General features: G+C 42.0%; 1 protein-coding gene across 1 annotated transcript in view; it reads left to right on the top strand.

The window, feature by feature from the left end:
• The window catches only part of OLA1 (Obg like ATPase 1), a 342037-nt gene that overhangs the window by 190153 nt on the left and 127662 nt on the right, over positions 1–24222 (top strand). Inside the window, exon 5 of the mRNA XM_029605806.1 lies at positions 10534–10709. Within this exon, the coding sequence (XP_029461666.1) occupies positions 10534–10709 (176 nt within the window). The remainder of the gene's footprint in view (positions 1–10533; positions 10710–24222) is intronic.

The following is a 24222-nucleotide window of genomic DNA, read 5'->3' as shown; positions in this document are numbered from 1 at the left end:
TGGTCTCTTAGTTTTTTAAATCTGAATTTTATTTATTGAATCTGATTATACTTTTTAGAGTTTAATTATTTCAAATTAGGCTCATGTATCATAATAAAAATATTAAAAGTATAGTCTGCTGTACAAGATGTCAAGTGGGCTTCCCAAACTTATTGGGCAATGCAGACATTTTTATGACTACGCTTGGAGAAATGTGTGTGTTGTGTTATCAAGACACACATTTGATGTGTGTCTTGATGACACATGGTTGATGTTTGACAAGTTTCTTTTGCATTGTGCTAAGGATTCTCTGGTCCAGTAATCTCTGAAGACCATTTTCTCCCTGTTGGATCTTTCCAGTAGAAAACTACCACTAGAAGGACATTTGTAGGCCATAAATTATCTTTTTTCCAAATGTGTTGCATGGGGTTAGGATTCTACTTCATGATGATGGGGAGGTAGGATGCATTTGTTGCTAATGGTGATTGATAGTAGTACTTGAGGTATGTGCATAAAGAGGGTTCTTTGTTAGTACTGTGAAATACATAAAAAAGAATGGTGATACTATTGGGAGGACTTAGAGGAGGGGCTAAGTTAATCGGCTGATGCCACAATATTTTTTCTGAAATGGAGAAAAAACCTGTTTATTGCTGAGTTCTTATATTGATACTTCCTGACTGTTAAATAGGCTAATATAAATGGAAATGTACTGTCTACTATCCATCAGATTGAATCCTTAAATATACTCCTCGATGGGCTACCAGTCAACATTTAATCGAGTCAATTAGTGAATTTCATGATGGAGCGCAGATATGTCCTGTTTGTGATATATATGCACGTATACATTTATAGGGATATATGTTTATATAGTATATATGCACAACACTGAAGTGGCTGTCTGAGCTTCTGCAAGAGGTTTAATAGCTGTTCATGGATTGTCACCTGCTAGATATTAGGATTTTAACAGATTAAATCTGGGTTGTAGTAAAACCCCATAAAATCTCAGGTTTTATGCCTGAAGCTGGTTTTTGTCATTTTTATCCCAATTTATTGTGTTTGATTTACCTTGAATGGGATATCACAATTCAATAAACTCCACCTTTAGGTAGATAGGTATTAGAGGCGAGTTTATGATCATGATCAAGGATCACCTCAAATTTGTTAACCTCTATTTATATTTTATAAAACTATTAACTGAAGGGAAGAGAAGGTGAATAAGCCACTGGGCCAATCCACCATTGAAATTTTAGCTAGGTCATTTTCCTCAACATTGTCCTCACCTCTTTCCTTTAGTTAATAGTTTTTAACTATATTTATATAAACAAAATGTATGTGTATTATACAGTTGTGTGAAAAATGTTTAGGCACCCCGGTTATATTATATGTTTTAATGAATCTGTGAGTAAACAGAAGCTGATACAGCCTCTACATGATAGAAAGTTAAACATGACAGCTTTCTGTAATTTTTAATGCTAATTTTAGCAGATTGAAAATAAATTTTAAAAAGTGACTATGGCATGTAGAAAACTTTGGGCACCCTTTCAGTTGATTTATTATGTCCTTTTTAAAAAAAGGTTCTTAAGGCCCAAAAAATTGATTGGCTTGTCAGGCCTTCCGTTAGGTGAAAATAATTCCATAGTTGAACAAATACTCTGACTCTTCTAATTTCCCAGATTGTTTTATTGTTCTGTACTACTTTCAACAACCATGGGCTTCTCAAAGCAGCTATCTGAGCATTTGAAAATGAAGCTAATTCACTTTTACAAAGCTGGGAAAACCTATAAAAATATCTAAATGCATCCAGCTAGCAATTTCAACTATCAGAAGCTTTGTCAAGAAATGGAAGTTTCATGAAACTGCTGAAGTCAATCCAATATCTGGAAGACCATGAAAAATCTCTGATAAAACTGCTCAGAAATTGATCAGATCTGAAAAACAGAACTAATAGATCACTGCAAATGATCTGCTGAAAAGTTTAGCTGACATTAGAGTAGTTGTCCACAGTACAGTATTGCTTACACAATGTTTTTGCATGTGAGAGTTGTCAGAAGGAAACAATCCTATCACAAAAGTCATAGTCTAAATATGCAAAACAAAACCTTGAGTCTGAAACCTTTTGGAACATAACCTAGAAACTCATGCCCCACAGTCATTGAAGAAATTGAAACTGAGGAGAGGTTGCATATTTCAGCAAGTCAACGATACAAAAACTACTTCAAAATCAACCATGAAATACTTACAGGAAAGAAAGATGAAGGTTTTGGAATGCTTTCACAGTCCCAGATGTGAATAGTTTTGAAAATATATGGGGAATGCATGCAAAGAGACCTAAGAATGTGTCTGAGTTAGAGCATTTCTGTGAGGAAAAGTGGAGAAAAAACGCAAAAGTAAGAACAGAAAGACTGTTAGCTGTCAACAGGAAATGTTTGGAAGCTGTTATTTCTGCCAAAGTACTGACTGAAAAGATGTCCAGACTTTTGCACATGCCATATTCACTTTTTAATTATTTTCAGTCTGTTAAAAATCAGTAAATAGTAATTTTGCATTAAAAATTGCAGAAAGATATCATGTTTAACTTTGTATCATGTAGAGGTTGTTAGCTTCTGTTCACTTAGAGATTCATTGAAATATGCAGTTTGACTGGGGTGCCAAAACTTTTACATACAATTGTATATGTTGACATCTATCTATCTATCTATCTATCTATATATGTGTGTGTGTATATGTGCCTACAGTATATAGAGACTATTGGAAATGCAGACTAGAAATAAATGAAGTTTAGGGTTAAAATTTATTCTGTCTATAAATAATGTGAGCAGTGATAGTTTCTAGATAATTTTATGTACTGTATTTATTATATATCTAGGAAAAAAACATTTTTGTTTAAGTGGTTAAAATCTCTTGATGTACAAAATTAGGGACTACTGGAAGACTTCCCTCCCTATCTGTGAGGAACTGCCAATGGCCTGCTTCCTTCCTTCCCTCCTCATCTGGCTCTTTGGAGCTGCCGATGGCCTGTCACCCTTCCCACTTGACCCTGAGAAGCCATGGAGACTTCCGGTGATGATGCTGAGCTGAGCGGTTGTTGGCAGTCTTGACAACTCGGAATTCTGTGAATTCTTCTTTAATTAATCATATCAACCTGTGAACTGAGTATGAACTGAAACATCTGCTTGTTCATGACATTTAGATGGACTTTTCTGGAGATCCTACACCTTTTGATATTGTAGGGCGACTGAGAAAAGTGGCAGTGGAAAATTTGGCTCTACAGAAAGGCAAGAGGGCAGCGGAAGCGCATACATCGCCGGATGGCATTTCAGAAACCTCACTATGTCTGCTAACTAAGGCAGTATTGGTGGCACTGAATGATCAGCTGCAAAAGTTGCAGTCATCTCTGGATGATTTGCACAATAAATTGGAAAACAATCACACAACACTGAAGGCTATGGATGCCAGGGTAAGCCTGCAAGAGGAAAGGCAAGATGGCACCGAGGCCTCTATTGCGTCGCTGCAAAAAATAAAATAAATCAAGAGTTGGAAAACAAACTATGTGAGTTGGAAAATCGCAGCAGGAGGAACAATGTTCAGGTATTGGGCTTACCTCCAAAATGAAGCGCTGCTGTTATGGTTTGAGAAGTGGCTGCCTGAGGCCTTGGGCCTAGCAGAGCGGCAGATCATTGTGGAGCTCGCACACAGGCTAGGCCCACAATCAAGGGTTAATCATAAACCTCGGCAAGCTATTGTGAAATTTCTCAACTTCATTGACAGGGTTAAAATCTTAGAGGCTTACAAAAATAAGAAAGAGCTTCTTTATGAGGGTCACAAAATTCTTTTATTTCTGGACTTCTTTGCACATGTCATGGCGACACATAGGGCAATCACGCTATACTGCATGCAGCTCTTCAATAAAGGAATTTGTTTTGCTGTGCAATAGCCCACCTGGGTGTGAGTCTTTCATCAAGGAGCCGCTGGTTTGTTTAACACCAAGGTGGACATTGAGAAATTTCTCGAAGAAATTTGACATGAATTCCTAATGATGTCTACAACAGTAATTTGGTTCTAGTTGGTGGTTGTTTTTCCCATTCGTGATGCTTGACTCATATTGATCTCTTTTGGTCCCCAGCACTATTTCTATTTTGGGCAAGATCTAATCGTTTGTGGATCTTGAGCTGGGCCACGTACTCTGGGAAAAGAAGTGTTTGGTGGTTACATTTCACAGGTTTATTGTATTTTTTTACAATTATCTTGCAGTTCCCCGGAGCATCAAGGTTATGATTCCTGTTCCTTGATGTACAGCTTGGAAAGGAGACTTCCGTTGAAGAAAATATGTCAGAGTCTTGAGTGGAACAGGGCTTTGGGTTTGAAAGTTCTAGGGATTTGCAGTTTCGTTGTGTGAATGGAAATGGTATGTGTGTATGTTTATGGCTGATTTTGAACTCCTATTGTGTGGGCATGTAGCAGGCACTTATGAGAGTCTGTGGGTTTGGGGTTGAGGTCTTGGCTGGAGGATCTCGCCTTTTCAAATTGTACTCTTTGTGTCACAGTTTGTTTTGCGGCATTATTTGTATAGTTATTATCAATATCAGCTCTCTAAACATAGCTGGCTTGCATTCTCCCATTAAGAGGAAGAAGGTATTATCTGAAATGAAGCAAAAAAGCACAACTATTGCCCATTTTGCAAGAAACCCACTTAAATGATTTAGAACATCAAAAATTGCGGAGAGATTGAGTAGGAGATTGTTTTTTCTCTTCTTATGCAACTAATTGGAGAGGAGTGGTGATACTGATCAGTAAGAAGGTGAAATTTGTTAAAGAGAGTATGATCCCTGACCCCAAGGGGAAATTTGTGATAGTGCACGGAGTATTTGAAGGCATGAAAGTATAATTGGTCAGTGTCTACGTGCCTAATAAGTATTCCCACGTCTTCTTTACTCTGTCTCAAAAATTGCAGTGGGGAAGAATATGCTGTCATCGTGGGAGGGGATTTCAACATTGCAGACAACCCCAGGGTTGTCCTTGAAAGGTTTTAATGATCCAAAGACAACGACAACGACAAACCTTTTCCATAGGAAAAAAATCAGCAGAACCAGGGGTCACGATTTGAGGCTCCAGGGAGGAAGATTCAGAACCAATGTCAGGAAGCATTTGTTCACGGAGAGGGTGGTGGATGCCTGGAATGCCCTTCCGGAGGAAGTGGTGAAGACCAGAACTGTGAAGGACTTCAAAGGGGCGTGGGATAAACACTGTGGATCCATAAAGTCAAGAGGCCGCCAATGAAGAGTGGGTGACTCGCCAGAATGATGGCTACTGCCTGGACACAATACCCTTATTCAATAAACATACACATGCTTACTGTGACTCCAACATCGCTCTAAGCTTCAACAGCAAGAGGAAATGTGAAAAAAGGATTTGCACTTACAAAGAGGGGAGTAGCTGGCTTGTTACGGCGGTTACTACCCCAAACCAAATATGCCTGATACTTCACTTTCAATGCATATACAGCATAGCTCTCTGCTTCAACGGCAGGGGAGAAGAAAAAAGGGTTCGCACTCACAAAGCGGGGAGTAGCTGGCTTGTTACGGCGGTTACTACCCCAAACCAAATGTGCCTGATACTTCACTTTCCATGCATATCCAGCATGGCTCTTTGCTTCAACGGCATGGGAGAAAGACTGATACATCACGCATTTCCAGCATAGCTCTCTGCTTCTACAGCAGGGGAAAAGAAAAACTGATGCTTCACGCATATCCAGCATAGCTTCAACGGCAGGGGAGAAGAAAAAAGGATTCGCAATCACAAAGCGGGGAGTAGCTGGCTTGTTACGGCGGTTACTACCCCAAACCAAATGTGCCTGATACTTCACTTTCAATGCATATCCAGCATGGCTCTCTGCTTCAACGGCAGGAGAGAAGAAAAACTGATACTTCACGCATATCCAGCATAGCTCTCTGCTTCAACGGCAGGAGAGAAGAAAAACTGATACTTCACGCATATCCAGCATAGCTCTCTGCTTCAACGGCAGGGGAGAAGAAAAACTGATACTTCACGCATATCCAGCATAGCTCTCTGCTTCAACGGCAGGGGAGAAGAAAAACAACCAATAAGGGCTGAATAACATAGTCTGGGTAAAACAAATAAGCATGGGTGTAGCTTGCTTATTGCGGCGGTTACTACCCCTACTACCTCTAACTAATCAAGCTAGATATTTCACTTGGATGCTGCTCCATCACTGCTCTCTACATTAGTGGTGGGGGTGGAAGGGAAATAGAACCAAGAGCTAAGAGAAACAGATAAGTATGAGAGAAAAAAAATGTGTGAAGCTTGCTGGGCAGACTGGATGGGTCATTTGGTCGTCTTCTGCCGTCATTTCTATGTTTCTATATTAAAGGCAATCCTGGTGATATTGGGCAAGAGGAAATGATGATAAGCTTAGATGCAGCCAAAGCTTTTGATTGTCTGGAATGGCCATATCTAATGTGGATGTTAAAGAAATTTGGCCTTGAGAAGTGGCTGCCTGAGGCCTTGGGCACTGAATGAATGGGGCCTAGGTACCCCATTCATTCAGTGGATTCGGTTACTATATCATCAGCCATAGGTTCAAATGCTGGTAAATGGAATTTTGTCTCACTCTTTTACACTGGGTAGGGGAACTAGGCAGGGCTGTCCAATATCACCATTACCCTTTGTCCTGTCTTTAGAGCTCCAGGCTGTAACATTATGTGAGTTGGAAACTTTTCATGGTATATGTATAAAAAAAGGGTGAAACTAGGATTGTTTGTAGATGACATGATGCTGTGTGTAGGTAACCCTGGGACTTGTCTGGGCCATATTTTGAATATCTTTAATGCCTTTGGGGCATTCGCTGTTCTCAAAATTAATTATGATAAATCCCATGCATTTCCCTTGGATTGTTCTTTGCCTGATAGATGGGAGGGGGAGTTTCCTCTGGCTTGGGCAAAGGATAGTCTGAAATACCTGGGGATTAATTTGGCACAAAAGGATAAAGAGATTTATGATTATAACTTTACCCCATCCTAAAGAAATCCAAGCTGCAGCTGAAGAGATTAAAAGATCTGCCTTTGTCGATCATGGGGCGGTGTGGCTTGGTAAAAATGGTTATACTTCCTAAATTTCTATATTGTTTACAGATGATATCACTCTAGATTAAAAATAAAGATTTGCTGGCCTTTTGGGGGTAGGGGGGCAAATGCGTGCGCATCAAATTTGATACGCTTAGGGGTAGATTTTAAAAGAAGCGTGTGGCTTATATGTGCACGCGCTACCCGGCTTCGACCTCTGTGCCTCACCTTTCTTCCTTTTCTCTCCTCAAGCCTTGGGAAGATGGCTGCTGCTGCATCTTCATGCCGCTCTCTTCGGTGTCCCCGGATCGGTGACGGTGTTCGCCATGATTTTTTTGAGGGACTCTTAGGGTGCGCGCACGCCACCCACGTCTATATCCACGTCATGGCGGGAACCTTGGGGGCGTCCCCTCCGAGTGACGTCATCACATCCTGGTATTTAGCCTGCCCTTCATTTGCTAGCAAACTGAGTTAGCAAGGATTGGATTGCCTCCGGTCTAAGCTGCTCTGCCGCTTCCCAGCTGCTGCAGGAAGCTGTCTCTGCCCTTCGGGGTATTTCTTCACTAACCTGGGTACCCGCTCTTCGGGGGCCCTTCTGCTCTATTTCAGGTACCTATCTTGGGATACCAGGTACTCGCTCCTCGAGGGCCTGCTCTCCCTAATCTGGTGCCTGCCACTGAACAACTTCTGCCTGCCAGGACCTTCAACAATACAGCTTTCTGCTTCAGTGAGTACTAACCCTTCCAGTCTGTCTCACCTTCAGCTTCAGCGCTCTGTGTCTACATCCGGGTCCTCTCCCTGCTACGCCGCGCTGCCTATCACCTGTGTGAGACTGGTCTCCTCTGCTGAGGACCCCTGGACTACTTCTACTGGGTTACCTTCACTGCTGCCCGCTTCCCGGGTAGTGCCATCAAGCTGTACAATAAATACAACTTCTCTGTGTCTGCGTGTATAGAGTCTAGCCTAGTACTGCGGTTCCTCACAGGGCTCCTCCCCGTGGGAGTGGCCATCACCGCAGTACCCAAGAATCCACTCCAACGCCTCATAACCATAACACCTACCTCTGGGCAGGCGCATGTTGTGTGCGCCGGCAGGCTGCTGGCACGCGATCCTCCGACACAGCGGCAATGGCCGCTCTGTCAGAGGCCTCTGCCCACGCCCCGCTCCCGGACCGCCCCTTTTGTAAAGCCCTGGGTCTTACACGCGTCCCAGGGCTTTACGAGCGTCACCGGGCCTTTTTACAATAGGCCCGGCGCGCGTAACCTTTTTAAAATCCGGCCCTTAGGCTGGAAAATCGCAAAGGTGGCTTAGCCATACTTGACCTGCGGGATTATAACATTTCCTGTCTCCTGTATCTCCTATGTCAAAGTTGATGTTGAAGTGCTGATGAAGGATTGGTCCACACCGTATCATCCTATTAATTTACTTCATATGCCACGGTCTAAATTGGCTTCTATATTCCATCCACCTTTTTGATTGAAAGCCTTGAGCAGAGTATGGTTTTGGTGGTGGAACAGTACTGGTCGCAATTTTTCTGTCTCCCCATTCATAACTTTAGAAGGTAATTTTGACTTTTTGCCTGGGGAGAGACTGTAAGGTGTTCAGGGACTAGGCTAACAAAGGCTTCCATTCTATGTCACAGTGGATTGATGCTGATTTATTCTTTTCAGCAATTACAAGAGACTTGGGGGATACCGCATAAGCAATTCTTTGTGTACCTGCAAGGCAGGCAGTATTTTTTCCAACTGGCTAAGGAGGATCTGGGCTTATTGTCTCTCTTGGATGAGGAGGAAACTTTCCTGGAAACCATTCCTAAATTTAATAAAATTGTGATCTGGGCTGATCATTTAAAATCTAAACTGCCAGATACTCACTCACATCATTTGGCACGGCAGTGGAGTGAAGAGCTGGGTGTAACAGTCGAAAAGGAGGATCTGAAACTGGCATTTTCATGGTTATATAAACAATTTCTCCTGGCTAATCTGAGAGAGAGTCAATTTAAGCTCTTACATAGGATCTATATTACTAGATCCTTGGGTAGAAGTATGCATTGCTGGGAGTCGGATTTGTGTAATAAATGTATTGTCCAGACAGGAACTCTCTGCCACATGTTTATGGGCTGTGTTAAACAACAAAATTACTGGAGAGAAATATGTGGTCTATTGGATAGGGTCTTAGACTGTGAGATCTCCTGGTCAGGGTCTCTATTTTATTTACACTTAATGGATAGCAGTTTGCAACTTCCTCCAGGGGGCCAAAAAATTAATCATTTTGGCCATTATGTTAGCAAAAAAGCATGTTTTGTTGCACTGGAATTTGATGTTTTGCCACATGTTGAGGGTCTGGAAAGATATGATGAAACACATGGCACAGATGGAAATACTGTGGAAAAAGGATTTGCAACATCCCAAACAGATAATAATGATGCATGGGTATTTTTGTCTGTGGGAAAAAAATTGTTTGACTCTTTTAAGGCTTATGCAAGACTTGTCAAACAGCTAACCATGATTGTGTTAAGAATCAAACGGAATGAATGAGAGTGTGAGTTTTGTGTGACTGTGTGTGGGTAATTGTAGGGGGGGTGGGGGGTGGAATCATGTCTTGCTCTTCTGGAGAAGGGTGATGAAAGAAGTAAACTGAAGAGTCGCAGAGGAATTCTAATTGGATTTGGTGCTTATTGTATTGTTTCTTGTTACTTTTGGCACAGCTATTATGATCGTTTGTTCATTGTTTTTCTTCTGTGACTTGAAAAAAACAAATTTACAAAAAAAAAAAAAAAAAAAGAGAAGCCATACCCATCATACCCCACCCAATCAGATCAGCCAGGAACCCAGCCAGCCATGGATTTACAGTGAATCATTTTGTGTGTGCATGTGTATGTAGATCTATATATCTATAGAGTTGAAGAATCTGTTCTTTTCCTGGATTATTCTTATTGTAGTTGCAGTGTTAGTTTATTATTTTCAAAGAACTTTGCAATAACAGTTTGTTTGAGGTAACTTTACTTTTAAGATAAAATTGAAATCCCCAAAAGGGTCAAGTCAAAAATGACATGCTTATAATTTTCTTCAGGAGGCATTGTCATTTTGGTGGTTTTTTTTTTTGTTTTTTTTTTAGAGTAGATAGACCTAGCCATTCTGGAGTTACAAGTGAACAGATGTAGAGACATAATTTTCATTTTGCATATAGAGAAAAATTATTGAAAATTAAGTGCCAGGCAAATGTTTTAGGAACCACAGGAAAAAGCATTTTTATAGTAATTTTGTATGCTCTTTATTTATTTATTTTTTGGTTTGGTTATTTATTTATTTTGCTTATTTTTCTTTCTCTGCTTTGCCATTTTATGCTCTTCCCATCCCTCCTTCCTGCATTCTTCCTATTTCCTAGCGGCAGCAGCAGCAGTTCCTCCACCTGTCCGCCCAGACCACAGGAACAAATTTTATTAATACACGGTCTGCATGTATTTTGTTTCTAGGATCATTTGAGGATGATGATATCACTCACGTTGAGGGAAGTGTAGATCCTGTTCGAGACATTGAGATTATACATGAGGAGCTTCGCCTTAAGGATGAGGAAATGATCTTGCCTATCATAGACAAACTAGAAAAAGTGGCCGTCAGAGGAGGTGACAAGAAATTAAAACCTGAATATGTAAGTAAAGTTTGTTCAGTTTTGTCTCTGGAATTTGTTTGTTTGTGTTAACACATGGGGTAATTTAGCTAACAATGGTGAATGTAAAAGAAATTCTTCATTTTCTGTATATTTTAAAATAGTCAATGATCAGTTAAACATTGTTACAGTGGTGATCACTTCTCGGTTGCTAACCCAGAGTTGCAACAGTGGGCTAAAGAAATCACTTATCTAGCACAGATTAGATAATATTTATACATAGTTAGACATGTTTAACCTCAAAATTTTCTACGATGTTTCCGTTACGTCTAGTTAACATGATACCCGTTTATATTGTTCGTTGTCTGTATCAAGTTGTTATACTGTAAACCGGAGAGAAGGCAGATTGCTATACTTCGGTATATAAAAGACTTTAAATAAAATAAATAAAGTAAAGTTCGGATCATTTTGTAAGGCGGCCATTGTAGTGATTATGTAGTGTCAGCTTGGTGTACATTATTGCAGAGGATAAGATGACATTTCAGTGGAAACGTCTTCCGAGGAACAGAAGCATAGGAGGAACCTGCAGCAGGAAGTTCTGAGCCCCTGTTGAGCACAGTTATCAACTGCAAAATCAAAAGGCACAACAAACACCAAAACCAAAATATAGGAGTGCATTCTAAGTAAATTTGTACTTATTTTAAAATCATTGAAAAAAAAGGAAGGGAAAATAGAGATGGCACCGGCCAGTGTATGCGCTATTCAATCTCCTGTCTTATGTTTTCAGTGGGCTTTAGACAGAATTATTCTTAGCAAAAAAAAATACAGTCTACCATCCTCTTATGCCATTCACAATCTTAATTTTACCTATATTAACAAATTATTTTTTTTTTATTATTCAAGCCTACAAAAAGTTCCTTAGCCTTAGTAAAATAAAATAACCACTTATGTATTTTCTTCACTTCCAACCACAAATCTAATGTGCTGAAATCAATGCCAAACCATGTACCGGATGCTGTTACCATTTTGGGATATTATGCCTGCCTCAGGGGAAATGATTACCCTACAAAGCAATAAAGGAGTGTCAAGAATGTAACATTGATGGGCTTACATATTGATATTACATTAATGAAGCTTGATTTTTAAAGTAGATAAGAGGCTGGGCGAAGTTGAAAAAAGAGTCATCATATTAGGAGATAAGATCGGAAATCTGGAGCAGAGGAATCAAACATGTAATAAAACAAATGGAGACTCAAATCTCTAAAACATCTGGAAAACACATCAGAAAGAAAGAACATCAGAATTGTGGGAAGATCTGAAGGCTCGGAGGGCATAGACATTGAAAGATTTGTGGAGAGCTATCTTAAAACAGTTTTGGGTGCTCCTCCAAGACCAATAATTCCATGATCTTTACATTTAGAGAGCAGGTGAAATTTCTTGCACTGGCCAGTCAGCAAGTTCAACTTTTCTACAGCTTTGCTAAAAATTGCTTTGTATTCTTTCTGCTGAGTTGCAGAAGGAAGCAAAGGTTTGAGGAGATTAACAAATGCAACTCAGAAGTCTAACTATAAATACATCATATTGTTTCCTACCCACCTCCATGCAGAAAAAGAGGGTTGTGTATATATTTTCACTGCAATGAAGACACCATTAACTGGATTGAATCTGGGTGCACAGCATTTCTACAGAAAACCAAATAGAAGGAGCAACATTCTAGATAACCTCAGTTCTTCTCCCAATGCATTTCTCCTGGCAACCCTATTCATACCTCTACCCAGTCTTCTAGTCCCCTTGGTCCTGATCCCCAAGTCCCCACTTTCCTCCCAGTCTGTTTGTGCTCTTCTGTTCTCCCAGTTCCCAAATCACTTCCTGAATTCGTTTTCCTCCATCCCCATGCCTCCAGTATCTACCCTCCTTCCCAGTATCTACCTCCTGACTCTCCCCCCTCCACAGATTCTGCCTCCTCCTCTCCCCCTCAGCATCTGCCCCCTCTCCCAACATCTTCCCCTTGTTTCTCCTACCCCCCTCTCCCAGTATCTAGTTCCTCTTCCCTAGCAACTGCCTCCACTTTTCAGCCTTGGTCTTGACTCCACTCTCACTTTGGTTATAGACAAAAGAACCCCCCCCCCCCCACTGTGATCCTACCTCTCCTCTTCCCACAGCCATGGGGCTTCTCTATTACAATACCTGCACTGCGAGTACTTCCACTGCTAGCGGCAGCACTTCCTCTTGCTGATCTCATGTGATTTTGAATGTTTTTGCTGTGCAGACACTGTAATTTATTTATTTAAAAGTGTTTCTGTACCGCTTTTACAAGCAAAGTTTAGTCAAAACGGTTTACATCAATATAAAAAAATCATAGAAATAAGAATGACTAAAAAAATTACATAAATCTCATAATAGTAAAATAAAGGTTAATAAATTATCAAAATCTGATTAAATCAAACATATCAAAATCAAAACACAGGTGCCATCTTATAGCCACTAAGTATGTATGGGAGAGGGGAATTTGAGGGAAGGGGGTGATTTTCCAAATGTATATAATAGGGGTGTGTATTCATTTCCAAAGTATTGGTAATCCGCAACGTATAGGGCCATATTCGTTGTATTCGTGGGGAAGCGAAACGTATTGCGATTCCCCACGAATACAACGAATCTTCACCGAATTATTCGGCCGTCTAAAGGAGTGAATTTAAACAAACCCCCCACCCTCCTGACCCCCCCCAAGACTTACCAAAACTCCCTGGTGGTCCAGCGGGGGGTCCAGGAGCCATCTCCTGCACTCACGCCGTCGGCTGCCGGTATTCAAAATGGCGCTGATAGCCTTTGACCTTACTATGTCTCAGGGGCCGACCAATGGCACCGGTAGCCCCTTGGTTGATCTAATCTGAAACAAATATGTTTTAAAAGATTTCTTGAAGTGTATTGGGTTAGACAGTAATCGCAGTGAGTCAGGTAATGCATTCCAGAGGGAGGGACCTGCTACTGAAAAAGCCCTTTTCCTTGTAATGTCTAATCTTGCTAGTCGAGGTGAAGGGATGTCCAAACGGTTTTTTCTCAGGGATCTCAGATGTCAGGTGGGTTTGTAAATGCGGAGTAAAGAGCAGAGCCAAGTAGAAGAGGAGTTATAGATGAGGGACTGAATAATGGTAAGAATTTTATATTGTATTCTAAATTTTATTGGTAACCAATGAAACGCCTGTAGAACTGGAGTGATGTGATTTCTGATGGAAGTACAGTACCTGATAAGATACGTGCTGCGGCATCCTGAACTAATTGTAATGAATGGATGTAATAGAAGAAGCCACAGCAGTGGGGAGCAGGAGGGACAGTCTCTCGCTCACCCGCTGCACTTCCTGCTTGCTTCCTGAATCTGCTTCTCTGTTGGTTGTTCAGCGCCCCCCACAGCACAGTGCCCGGGAGATTTGGCCCGCCCCCCCCCCTGGCACGCCACGTCACTGTGGAAGGGCCTCTCCAACTCCGTTTCAGCCCCATTGGATTCAAAGTGGGGCCCCCACTTAAAAAAAAAAAAAAAAAAAATAGCGAACACCGCTGATCTAAAAGACCTTTGTTCTTTAGTAATAGGCTGTCTGGATCAAATTTTCCTCTACCCTGCCTTACATAACTTTGAGCAGGCAAAAAATTCAGAGAAAACATAAAATGATCAGAACATGAGATATTAATATTAGTATCAGAAATCCAGCCTTCTCTATTTTTTTTGTCTTTAGGAAAATAAAAACATCCAAAATGTGGCCTGCCTTGTGATTTGGCTCTGATTATTTAAATTAAGCTATTTACTGATAAAGCTAGAGAAGTTCCTGGGCATGGGAACATAAAAGAGCATTAATACACTTCAAGTGGTCCTCCAGCCAGCCTCAGGATCTCAGTACCGTGATTTAGCGTTACACCTCTCACTGTATCTCCGGCGTCTTGTAATAGGCCAATATAGTGTGCATTTCTTAATTAATGAGAATGCTGACAGGATTGACCAAAATGACTCAGTTCTATTTATTTTTATTATTTTACTATAGGGAAAGCCTAATTGGAAAAGGCAATACAGAACATTACTTTTTCCAGTAACAGTTTTTATATGGGACATTGTTCATTATTGTTAAGAGCAAAATTCATCTGAAATAAAATGATGCTTTCAAATTTGCAGCAACTTTTCTGACATGCATGCTTGTGCATAGCATATGCAGAATGATTTCAATTGAGTCACTGATTGGCTAGCCTAACCAGAGAAAATAAGTAGTGCCCTGGTGTTCCTGGGTATATGGTATTCTGTGCTTCAGTAAGATTACAATAATTCAGTGTGGGCTATTGCTTAAGGGGCATTAATGAGAAGGAAAAGTAAATTTAATGTAACTTTAGAAAGAGTGGCACAGGGTATATGCTTTTAACCTTTATTTCTCCATGACAGGTAATGATTTTCATCCCGGTAGGTGCCAGGGCTACCACCAGTGGCCGAGCAGGAGTTATGTCTGTGAAAGTGCAGTGGCTAAAGACAGAGACTCGCGTTGAATTTTTTTCATGGCAAAGATAAGAGTTTCGTTAAAATTGTCATGGTAATTGCTTCCGAAGAGGATGTCTCTATAAAAAATAAAATCATTTGGCCTATTGAGGCATTCTTTTGGTTAATTTTCTGTAAGGCAGCAGTCCATCTTTGCTAAAGTGTAGCCTTTGACAAAGGAGAGGCATTATTATGTCAAATAAATTCACTGTCGAAAATTAAATTTTAAAGGATACACTTATAAAATCCCTAAAAAAAAAAAAAAAAATTAAATCCAATGGATTTCACAAAAGAAAGGGAAGACCTTAGAAACAGATATCAGCAGGTTTTATAGGTAAAAAAAACCCCCCTTCTGTATTTAGCAGAATCTTCTATATGAAAATATCTGTCTCACTGTATAAAGACCTTTTTCAAGAAAGTTGCATTTTAAAATTCATCAAATCCTAATTCAAACCAAAGCCCCCAAAACTTAGCCTAGTTATGCTGGGTTTATTTATTTAATATTTTTTAGGGATTTTGCAAGTGCACTCTTTAAACCTTAATTTTTGACAACGAATTTATTTGATGATATTTTGTGTTTATTTTTAACTGGGATTTCCTTTCTGCATTGAGTACCGCTGTACTCTTAGCTGCAAATCCTTAAAAATATGTAAACAGTATTTATTTTTTTTCTCAAGTGTAATGCACTAACTCCTTGTTGTTTTGAATTGTACCTCATAGTGCAGTCACACATTAGATGCAGCTTTAACCATGGATAGTGGACTATTAGTAAAAATTTGCCTAGCTAAGTGTATTGGGTTTTTTTTTTTTAAATTAAAAATTACAAATGGAAAAAACCCCAACAACTTTGGACTGGCCCATGGCTCAGTGTGAACTGAACCTCAGGCTTCTGTTCAGTTCCTGGATCCAGCTTCTGCTCCCTGGGTTAACCTATGCTGAGGATTTTGCCAAAATGGTATTTAAAGCCCTTTTAATGAAGAGTCTCTGTAATTGCTAAAAGGAGACACCTGTTGGCTGGACTTAGGGAAGTCAATATTCAAATGCTGTTTAGCCAGATCAGTATGACTTATCCAGCCTAGTGGCAATAGCTGAATATCCGGCTATGTTCAGCGGTTGCTACTTAGGGGGTCATTTTTCAAATCGATTGCACGCGAAAAGTCCCTTTTCACGTGCGATCACAAAAAAGGGGCGACGTCAAGACCGGGACAGGAGGAGTCTGGGCGGACGCTGCGAAGACAGCGTGGACGGCGAAAAGGTAAGGAGCCTTTTTGCTGCCTATTTCGCGCCCAATAGCACCACCTTTTATGATGGCGCTATTGGGTGCGAAAGCCGGCAGTGATCGCCCTGCAGAGGTACGATCGCTGCCGGCTATCACAGACCCGCCCCCCGCTTCTCCCCCTGCACCGTGTGATTCACGCCACCACGGTAGGTTAGAAAATCTAGGCCTTAGTGGGATAATTCACTTATCTGGCTAATTACTTACCGGATAGTCAGTGGGCATAATTGGGTGGCGTTACTTATCCAGCTAACTTAGTTGAATAAGTAGCAATATTCAGACTTATCTGGTTAAGTTAAACTTGCTACATAGCAGGACTTAACTTAGCCATAGTGGTCAATATCCCATGTAAGTTGATCCAAGTTCTATCCAGCTAACTTAGGCCTAGATTCATCATTTTGCTAGCTATATCGCACCTTGTGATATTCACATCACACATTGAGAAATGTCCATACAGGCTTTTATTGCATTTTGGGCTGCTGCTGGAGAGAGAGAAGAGACACACACACACACACACACACTCACTCACACTCACACTCACTCACACACACACTCTCTTTATAAGGCTGGTAGGCTAGGTTTTGGGGGAGCAGTTTTACATGCACAATCAGAGGTACGAACAGCACAGTAGACATCAGTGAAGAATTTATGTGATTTGGAGAGATGAAAGGTACACAAAGATGAGATTTGCACATGGTACTCTTGACTTAGCTTGATACCAGCTAGGTAGAGTGTGCATCAAGGTAGGTCGAGAGTACAATGTACAAATCTCATCTTTTTAAACCTTTCATCACTCCAAATCACATAAAATCTTCACTGACTGTGCATGTAAAACTGCCCCCCAAAACCTAGCCCACCATCAGAACCTCACCCCGAGTTCAGAATGGCCTCTCTTACAGTGATATAAAAAGTTGACTTATATGTGTGCCTCCCAGAGGTGCTCTCCTCTCCTTCTCTCCCCTCCCTGTGCGAAATGGGATTTGAGATAAATATCACAAATCCTGTTTCGGCAATGATGCACACATAATGCCAGGAAAAAAGGTGTAGTTATTTCTGGCATTAAATCCCGTAATAGTGTGCATTATTCTATTGCATGCAATAAGTGCCCCTCATTTTCATAAACTCCTCCTACTTGGATAAATTTAAAATTTTGCACCTCTGATGCGTTATTTATCGCATGCATTATTGTGTTATCATGAGCTTTAGGGCCCTAATGCCCGCGATAAGACCCTAATGCAATTTGAAAAATGACCCTTTTTCTTAGCTGGCTATGTCTGAATATTGACCTCAAGGTATTCATGTACCAAATTCTGGCAAGAGCTGTGATCTTCGGTCAAGTGATATCACTGCAATGGCAGTGCCTCTTTTAGGATTATAGAATAGAAGAATGCCGGATAGTTGAGAGTGAATATTTATTGCATAATAGTCCAAAAGCGGCAGGATCCCATTGAGATGGAAATCCAAAGGAGCATGCAGATTGAAAAATGACATTTATTATTAGATAATGAAGACAGTCTCTGATAGGTCATAGCAATATTACCACTGTATCTGTATCTTGCTCAAAATATATTGAATACTGAAAAAGCAAAATTGCTTACCTTGTAATAGGTGTTATCCCAGGACAGCAGGATGTAGTCCTCACATATGGGTGACATCAGTAATGGAGCCCTGTACGGAAAAACTTCTGTCAAAGTTTCTAGAAACTTTTGACTGGCACAGTGTGCCCTACTGAGCATGCTCGGCATGCCATGATATTCCTGGCCACAGGGGTCTCCCTTCAGTCTTTTTTGTAGCAATTTGTGTTAGCCAAAAATAAAATAATAAAATGTATAGGACCCTACTCCGCGGGGTGGCGGGTGGGTTTCATGTGGACTACATCCTGCTGTCCTGGGATAACACCTATTACAAGGTAAGCAATTTTGCTTTATCCCAGGACAAGCAGGATGCTAGTCCTCACATATGGGTGATTAGCAAGCTACAGGCTGCGTCATATTTGTGTTGGACCAACAGCAGACAACTTGTGCAATAAGCACAACAACTGGTGTATTGTTGGGGAAAAATGAGGCAGCCTGAAATCACGTATGGTTGGATGTGGAAGGAGTTGGATTATGCTGGGAATAAGTTCTGTAAGACAGATTGTCCATAGGCTGCATCTTGTCGTCCTTGTTTGTCCAAACAGTAATGAGCTGCAAACGTGTGAAGAGAACTCTAGGTTGCTGCTTTACATATGTCAAGAATTGGCACTGAACGATAGTGTGCTACTGAGGTTGACATTGCTCTTACTGAATGTGCCTTTACTCGCCCTTGGAGAGTAAGGCCTGCTTTTTCATAGCAAAACTGTATGCAATCTGCTAACCAGTTGGAATAGAGTATGTTTACCCACTGCCTTACCCGGTTTGTTTGGATCATAAGATACAAAGAGTTGAGTGGATTTCCTATGGACTGCAGTGCGGTCTAAGTAAAATGCTAGTGCCTGCTTACAGTCCAACGTTCCCCGTGGTGAGAATAAGGCCATGGAAAAAATGTGGGTAAAACTATGGATTGGTTCAAATGGAATTCCGTAACTACCTTGGGGAGGCATTTTGGATGTGTACGGAGAACCACTCTGTCATGTAGGAATTTTGTATAGGGTGAGTACGTGACAAGTGCTTGTAATTCACTAACCCTTCTAGCCGATGTAATGGCTATGAGGAAGATAGTCTTCCATGTGAGAAATTTAAGATCACAGGAATTCATGGGTTCAAAAGGAGGATGCATGAGTCTTGTTAAGACCAAATTCAGGGCCCATTCTGTGACTGGCGGCCAAATTGGTGGTTTAAGTTGTTAAACCTTTCATAAATCTACTGACAAGAGGTTGTATGGATATTGGTGCATCTCCCATCTTGTGATGGTAAGCTGAGATTGCACTTAAATGGACTCTTTCAAATGAAGTCTGTAGACCAGAGTCTGAAAGATGGTATAAGTAGTCTAGTAGAGATGTTGTGGGGCAGGTGAAAGGATCGATATGCTTTTGCTCGCACCACAAGGTAAACCTTTTCCATTTTGAAGAATAGTTCTTCCGTGTTGAAGGTTTATGTGAAGCTATAAGCACTTGAGATACATTGATTGAGAGATTGAGTGGTTGCAAGATCAAGCTTTCAACATCCATGCTGCCAGGGATAGGGATTGAAGGTTGGGATGGTGCAACCGACCCTGATCCTGAGTTATGAGAGTGGGAGCCTACTCCCAGTCGAATGGGATCCCTGACTGAGAGGTCCAGAAGTGTGGGAAACCATACTTGTCAAGGCCAATACGGGGCTATGAGTATCATGGACCCCTTGTCCTGTTGTAGCTTCACTAGAGTTTTGGTTATGAGCGGTATTGGGGGATACATGTATAGAAGGCCTGAGTTCCAAGGGCGAGCAAAGGCGTCCTTGGCTGGCTGGTTCTTCTGTCTGTGTAGAGAACAGAATTTGTCCACTTTGTGATTCAGAGGAGACGCAAAGAGGTCTATTGTTGGTTGTACCCAACGTTGAAATATCTTGGCCGTCACTAGGGGGTCTAGAGACCACTCATGAGGTTGGAACTGACGACTGAGGCGATCTGCAACTACGTTGTGAATGCCTGCTAGATAAGTGGCCCGTAGAAGTATTGAGTGTGTCAAGGCCCAGTCCCAAATCTGTGCAGCTTCTTGACAAAGGAGATACGAGCCCGTACCTCCTTGTTTGTTGATGTACCACATGGCTACTGTGTTGTCTGTATCAGAACAGTCTTGTGGGAAAGGCAGTCCTTGAATGCATATAGCGCATAATGTATAGCTCGAAGCTCTAGGAAGTTTATCTGAAATGTAGCTTTGAGTTTTGTCCAAGTACCTTGGGTCTGTAAATGGCCAATGTATGCTCCCCAGCCTGAGGTGGATGCATCTGTAGTTAACGTTACTTGTGCAACTGGTTGTTGAAAAGGCAGGCCCTTGAGCAAGTTGTCCATGTTTGTCCACCATAGGAGCCGAGGACTGTAGCTCCTGCGTTACGTAAATAGGATAAGACATTGGTTGAGTGGCTTGTATCCATTGGCTTTTGAGTGTTCATTGAGTGAATCTCATGGCTAATCTGGCCATAGGAGTGACGTGGACTGTGGAGGCCATGTGACCCAATCGTGTGAGACATTGATGCGCTGTTATTCGTGTGCTCCTTTGTAGAGAGCTTGTTAACGAAGCTAGTGTCTGTGCAAAGTCCTTTGGAAGACGAGCTTTTGCTGTTATGGTGTTTAATTCTGCTCCGATGAATTGCAACAGGTGAGATGGCGTACAGTGGGATTTCTGGTAATTGATGAGGAATCCCAAGGAATGGAGCAGATTTATTGTGAGCTTGAGAGAATTGAGAGCATCTTGTCTTGTTGGACTCCTGATAAGCCAGTCATCCAGATAAGGAAATACGTGCACACCCTGCTTGTGCAAGTGAGCTGCTGCAACTGCTAGACATTTTGTGAACACTCGAGGTGCTGAGGGAAGGCCGAATGGTAGAACTTTTTATTGAAAATGTTGAGTACCCACTAGGAATCGAAGGTACTTTCGATGAGGAGGGAATATGGGAATGTGAGCATAAACATCTTGAAGATTCAGAGAACAGAGCCAATCTCCTGTTTGAAGTAGAGGTAACAGGGTCCCTAGAGAAACCATCATGAATTTTTCTTTTCTCAGAAATTTGTTGAGATTTCTGAGGTCTAGGATGGGACGTAGACCTCCTGTTTTATTTAGAATGAGGAAATAACGTGAGTAGAATCCTCTGTCCTGCTGAGGCCAGGGAACTGGTTCCACGGCCCTGGCTCTCAGAAGGGTGGATAATTCTGTTTGTAGAAGTGTGGATTGGTTGTTTGCTGTCCACAATGCAGTGGGAGGCGTGTCGTTTGGTACAGTGAGAAAGTCCAAGTGGTACCCTTGAGTTGTGATGGAGAGTACCCATTGGTCCGTGGTGATGGATGACCAATTGTGGTGAAAAAATGTTATCCATCCTCCAACTGGTAATTCTGGTGTTGGATTGGGAGATAGGCTGCTGTTCCCTGGATATGGTTCAAAACCCCGAAGTGGATCCTGTCTGAGGAGGGTGTTGAGGCCTGGTTGCTCTTGGCTATCTAGGCTGTGACCTTTGAGCTAGCCTAGATGAGCGTCCACAGGCAGGAGGAGGATAATAACGCCTTGGTCTATAGTATGGGCATTTTGATTCTTTTCTTGGGAGTCTCCTTGATGTTTGAGACTCCTGAGGCACAGAGGACAGTTGTTTAAGAATCTCTGAATGCTCTTTGAAGAGGGAAACAGCTTCCTTTACCTTTTCTCCAAACAAGTTGTCGCCTAGACAAGGGAGATCAGCCAGTTTGTCCTGTATCTCGGGCCTCAAATCAGATGCCTTGAGCCAGGCTCATCTTCAAGCACTGATTCCGATGGCTGACATTCTAGATGCAGTTTCGAAAGAGTCGTATGCTGCACAGACTTCATGTTTACCGGCTTCTAGGCCTTTGTGAATTATGGATGAGAAGGACTCTTAAAGCTGTTGAGGGAGAGATTCGGAGAGGTCTTGTATCTGTTTCCATAAGTTTCGTTGGTATTGGGTCATATATAATTGGTAGGCCGCAATCCGGGAAACCAACATAGACCCTTGAAACATTTTTCTGCCAATGTTGTCTAGGAATCTGTTATCTTTGCCTGGTGGGGTTGAAGAGTGAGTCTTTACTCTTTTTGATCTCTTTTGCACTGACTCAACTACCACTGAATGATGAGGTAGCTGAGTCTTATGGAACCCAGGAATGTGCTGGACCAAATATATCGCAGCAGTCCTTTTGTTTACTGGAGGTATGGAGCAGGGATGCTCCCATGATCTGTGTAATAGTTCAGCAAGAACCTCGTGCACGGGAATGGCTAAAACCTCCTTAGGTAGATCCACGAATTGGAGCACCTCTAGGGTCTTTTGCCTGGCATCTTCTTCAGTTTGTAATTGAAAGGGTATGGTATCAGCCATATCCTTTACAAAACTTGAAAATGAGAGATCTTCCAGAGGAGATTTTCTCCTTTCCTCTGGAGGAGATGGTTCAGAAAGGATTTCCTCTGAGGAGGTATCAGTGTCTGTATCTTGCCATGTATCCGGTGAATGGGACCGAGGTGGTGTGGAAGGCCTAAATCCTTTTGGCCTCGATGGATGTTCCGTCAGTTTTGATGGAAATAATGGTGATATTGGTGGGTAGGAGCATGGAATCCCTGATGGACCCGGGATTGGGTCTGGAATCGGTGGTGGTTCTTCAGTCTGTGTAGGTACCGATTTTTCCAGAGGTTTTGTTGGGATGGCATCGATAAAGGTGTCTAGTTTTGCCATTAGTGGTGCCAAAAAAGATAAATCCGGCACTGGCATCGATGGTATCATTGGTGAATGCCTCTGTGATGGCATCGTCGAAGGTACCGGTAATGTTATCGGAGGTGGCACTGACGATGGCGATGCTGATGGCGCTGGCCTCGATGGATGAGTCGGTGCTGGCATCGTATTGAGGAGCGCATCCCTTTCTGCCTGGCGGATATATCCGTCCAGTTCCACACGCATAGCTGGTGAAACCAGAGCAGCTATGGGGGAAGGCAGCAAAGGCAATACCGGTACCTACACAGAGCCTTGTGGGGGTACGGTTCCCGGCACCGATATCAGTGGGGATCGCCTCGGCGTGGAAGGCCCCGGTGAAACATCCGGTCCCCGAGGTTTCTTTGGTGCTGATTCCGATTCTCTCGATGAAGCACCGGATAACGGGTCTGTGTAAGACTCGTGCGACCTCCGATGTCGATGCCGATGTTTTTGTTTACCTTCGGTGGTCTTCTCGATGGCCGACATCGATTGTATGGAGGACCTAGACGGAGTTGGTGACGGCCTATCTCCCGCTTCGTCTGGTCTTTTCTTCTTGAGGACGACTTTACGAATCACTCCAGCCGGAGACAACTGCGTTGACGTCGACGTTGAGGGCATCAGTTGTAAGTGAAAAAGATGCTCCATTTTCTCCATCCGGAGTCTTCTGCCTTTCGGTGTCATCTCGGCACACTTAGTACATGTTAAAACATCGTGCTTTTCGCCGAGGCAAATAACACACTCTAAGTGTGGGTCCGTAATGGACATCGTATGGCAGCAAATGGGGCATTTTTTAAAACCCAAGGCCATGGCAAAGTTGGACAGCCGTCGACGACTTGCAGGCGAAATAGACGGTACGGAATCGGACGGAACAGAGAGACAAACTTACCGCGTACGGTGAAAACGGGAGACCCCTGTGGTTCTGTAGTCTTTCTAATAATTTTAATAACTTTTTGATGTGGTGAAAATCACTTCAAAGGACTCCAAATAACCGCGAGGCTAACGGCTCCGCGGAAAAAAGAAGACTGAAGGGAGACCCCTGTGGCCAGGAATATCATGGCATGCCGAGCATGCTCAGTAGGCACACTGAGCCAGTCAAAAGTTTATAGAAACTCCATTACTGATGTCACCCATATGTGAGGACTAGCATCCTGCTTGTCTTGGGATAACATTGGCTCTGTTTCTACAATCAGGGTATTCTGCATGAAGTGTAGGAAGTTTGTAAATTCTGAAATAGAATTTTTAAAATCTATTGTACCATATTGACCTGATTTATAAGGTGATTTTGAATCTAGGATCATTCTCTTGTATTTGGGTTAGTATGATGCTATCCAGTATGCTTTAGCAGTGGTATGGGCTCTGCTGGGCCTTCTCAGTAGCCGTCTTTGCCTGGCAAGATTGGCCGCTTTAGTGATG

This window comes from Rhinatrema bivittatum, chromosome 6, assembly GCF_901001135.1.
Source record: "Rhinatrema bivittatum chromosome 6, aRhiBiv1.1, whole genome shotgun sequence".
NCBI lineage: Eukaryota > Metazoa > Chordata > Amphibia > Gymnophiona > Rhinatrematidae > Rhinatrema > Rhinatrema bivittatum.
This window is presented reverse-complemented; position numbering and strand designations above follow the sequence as displayed.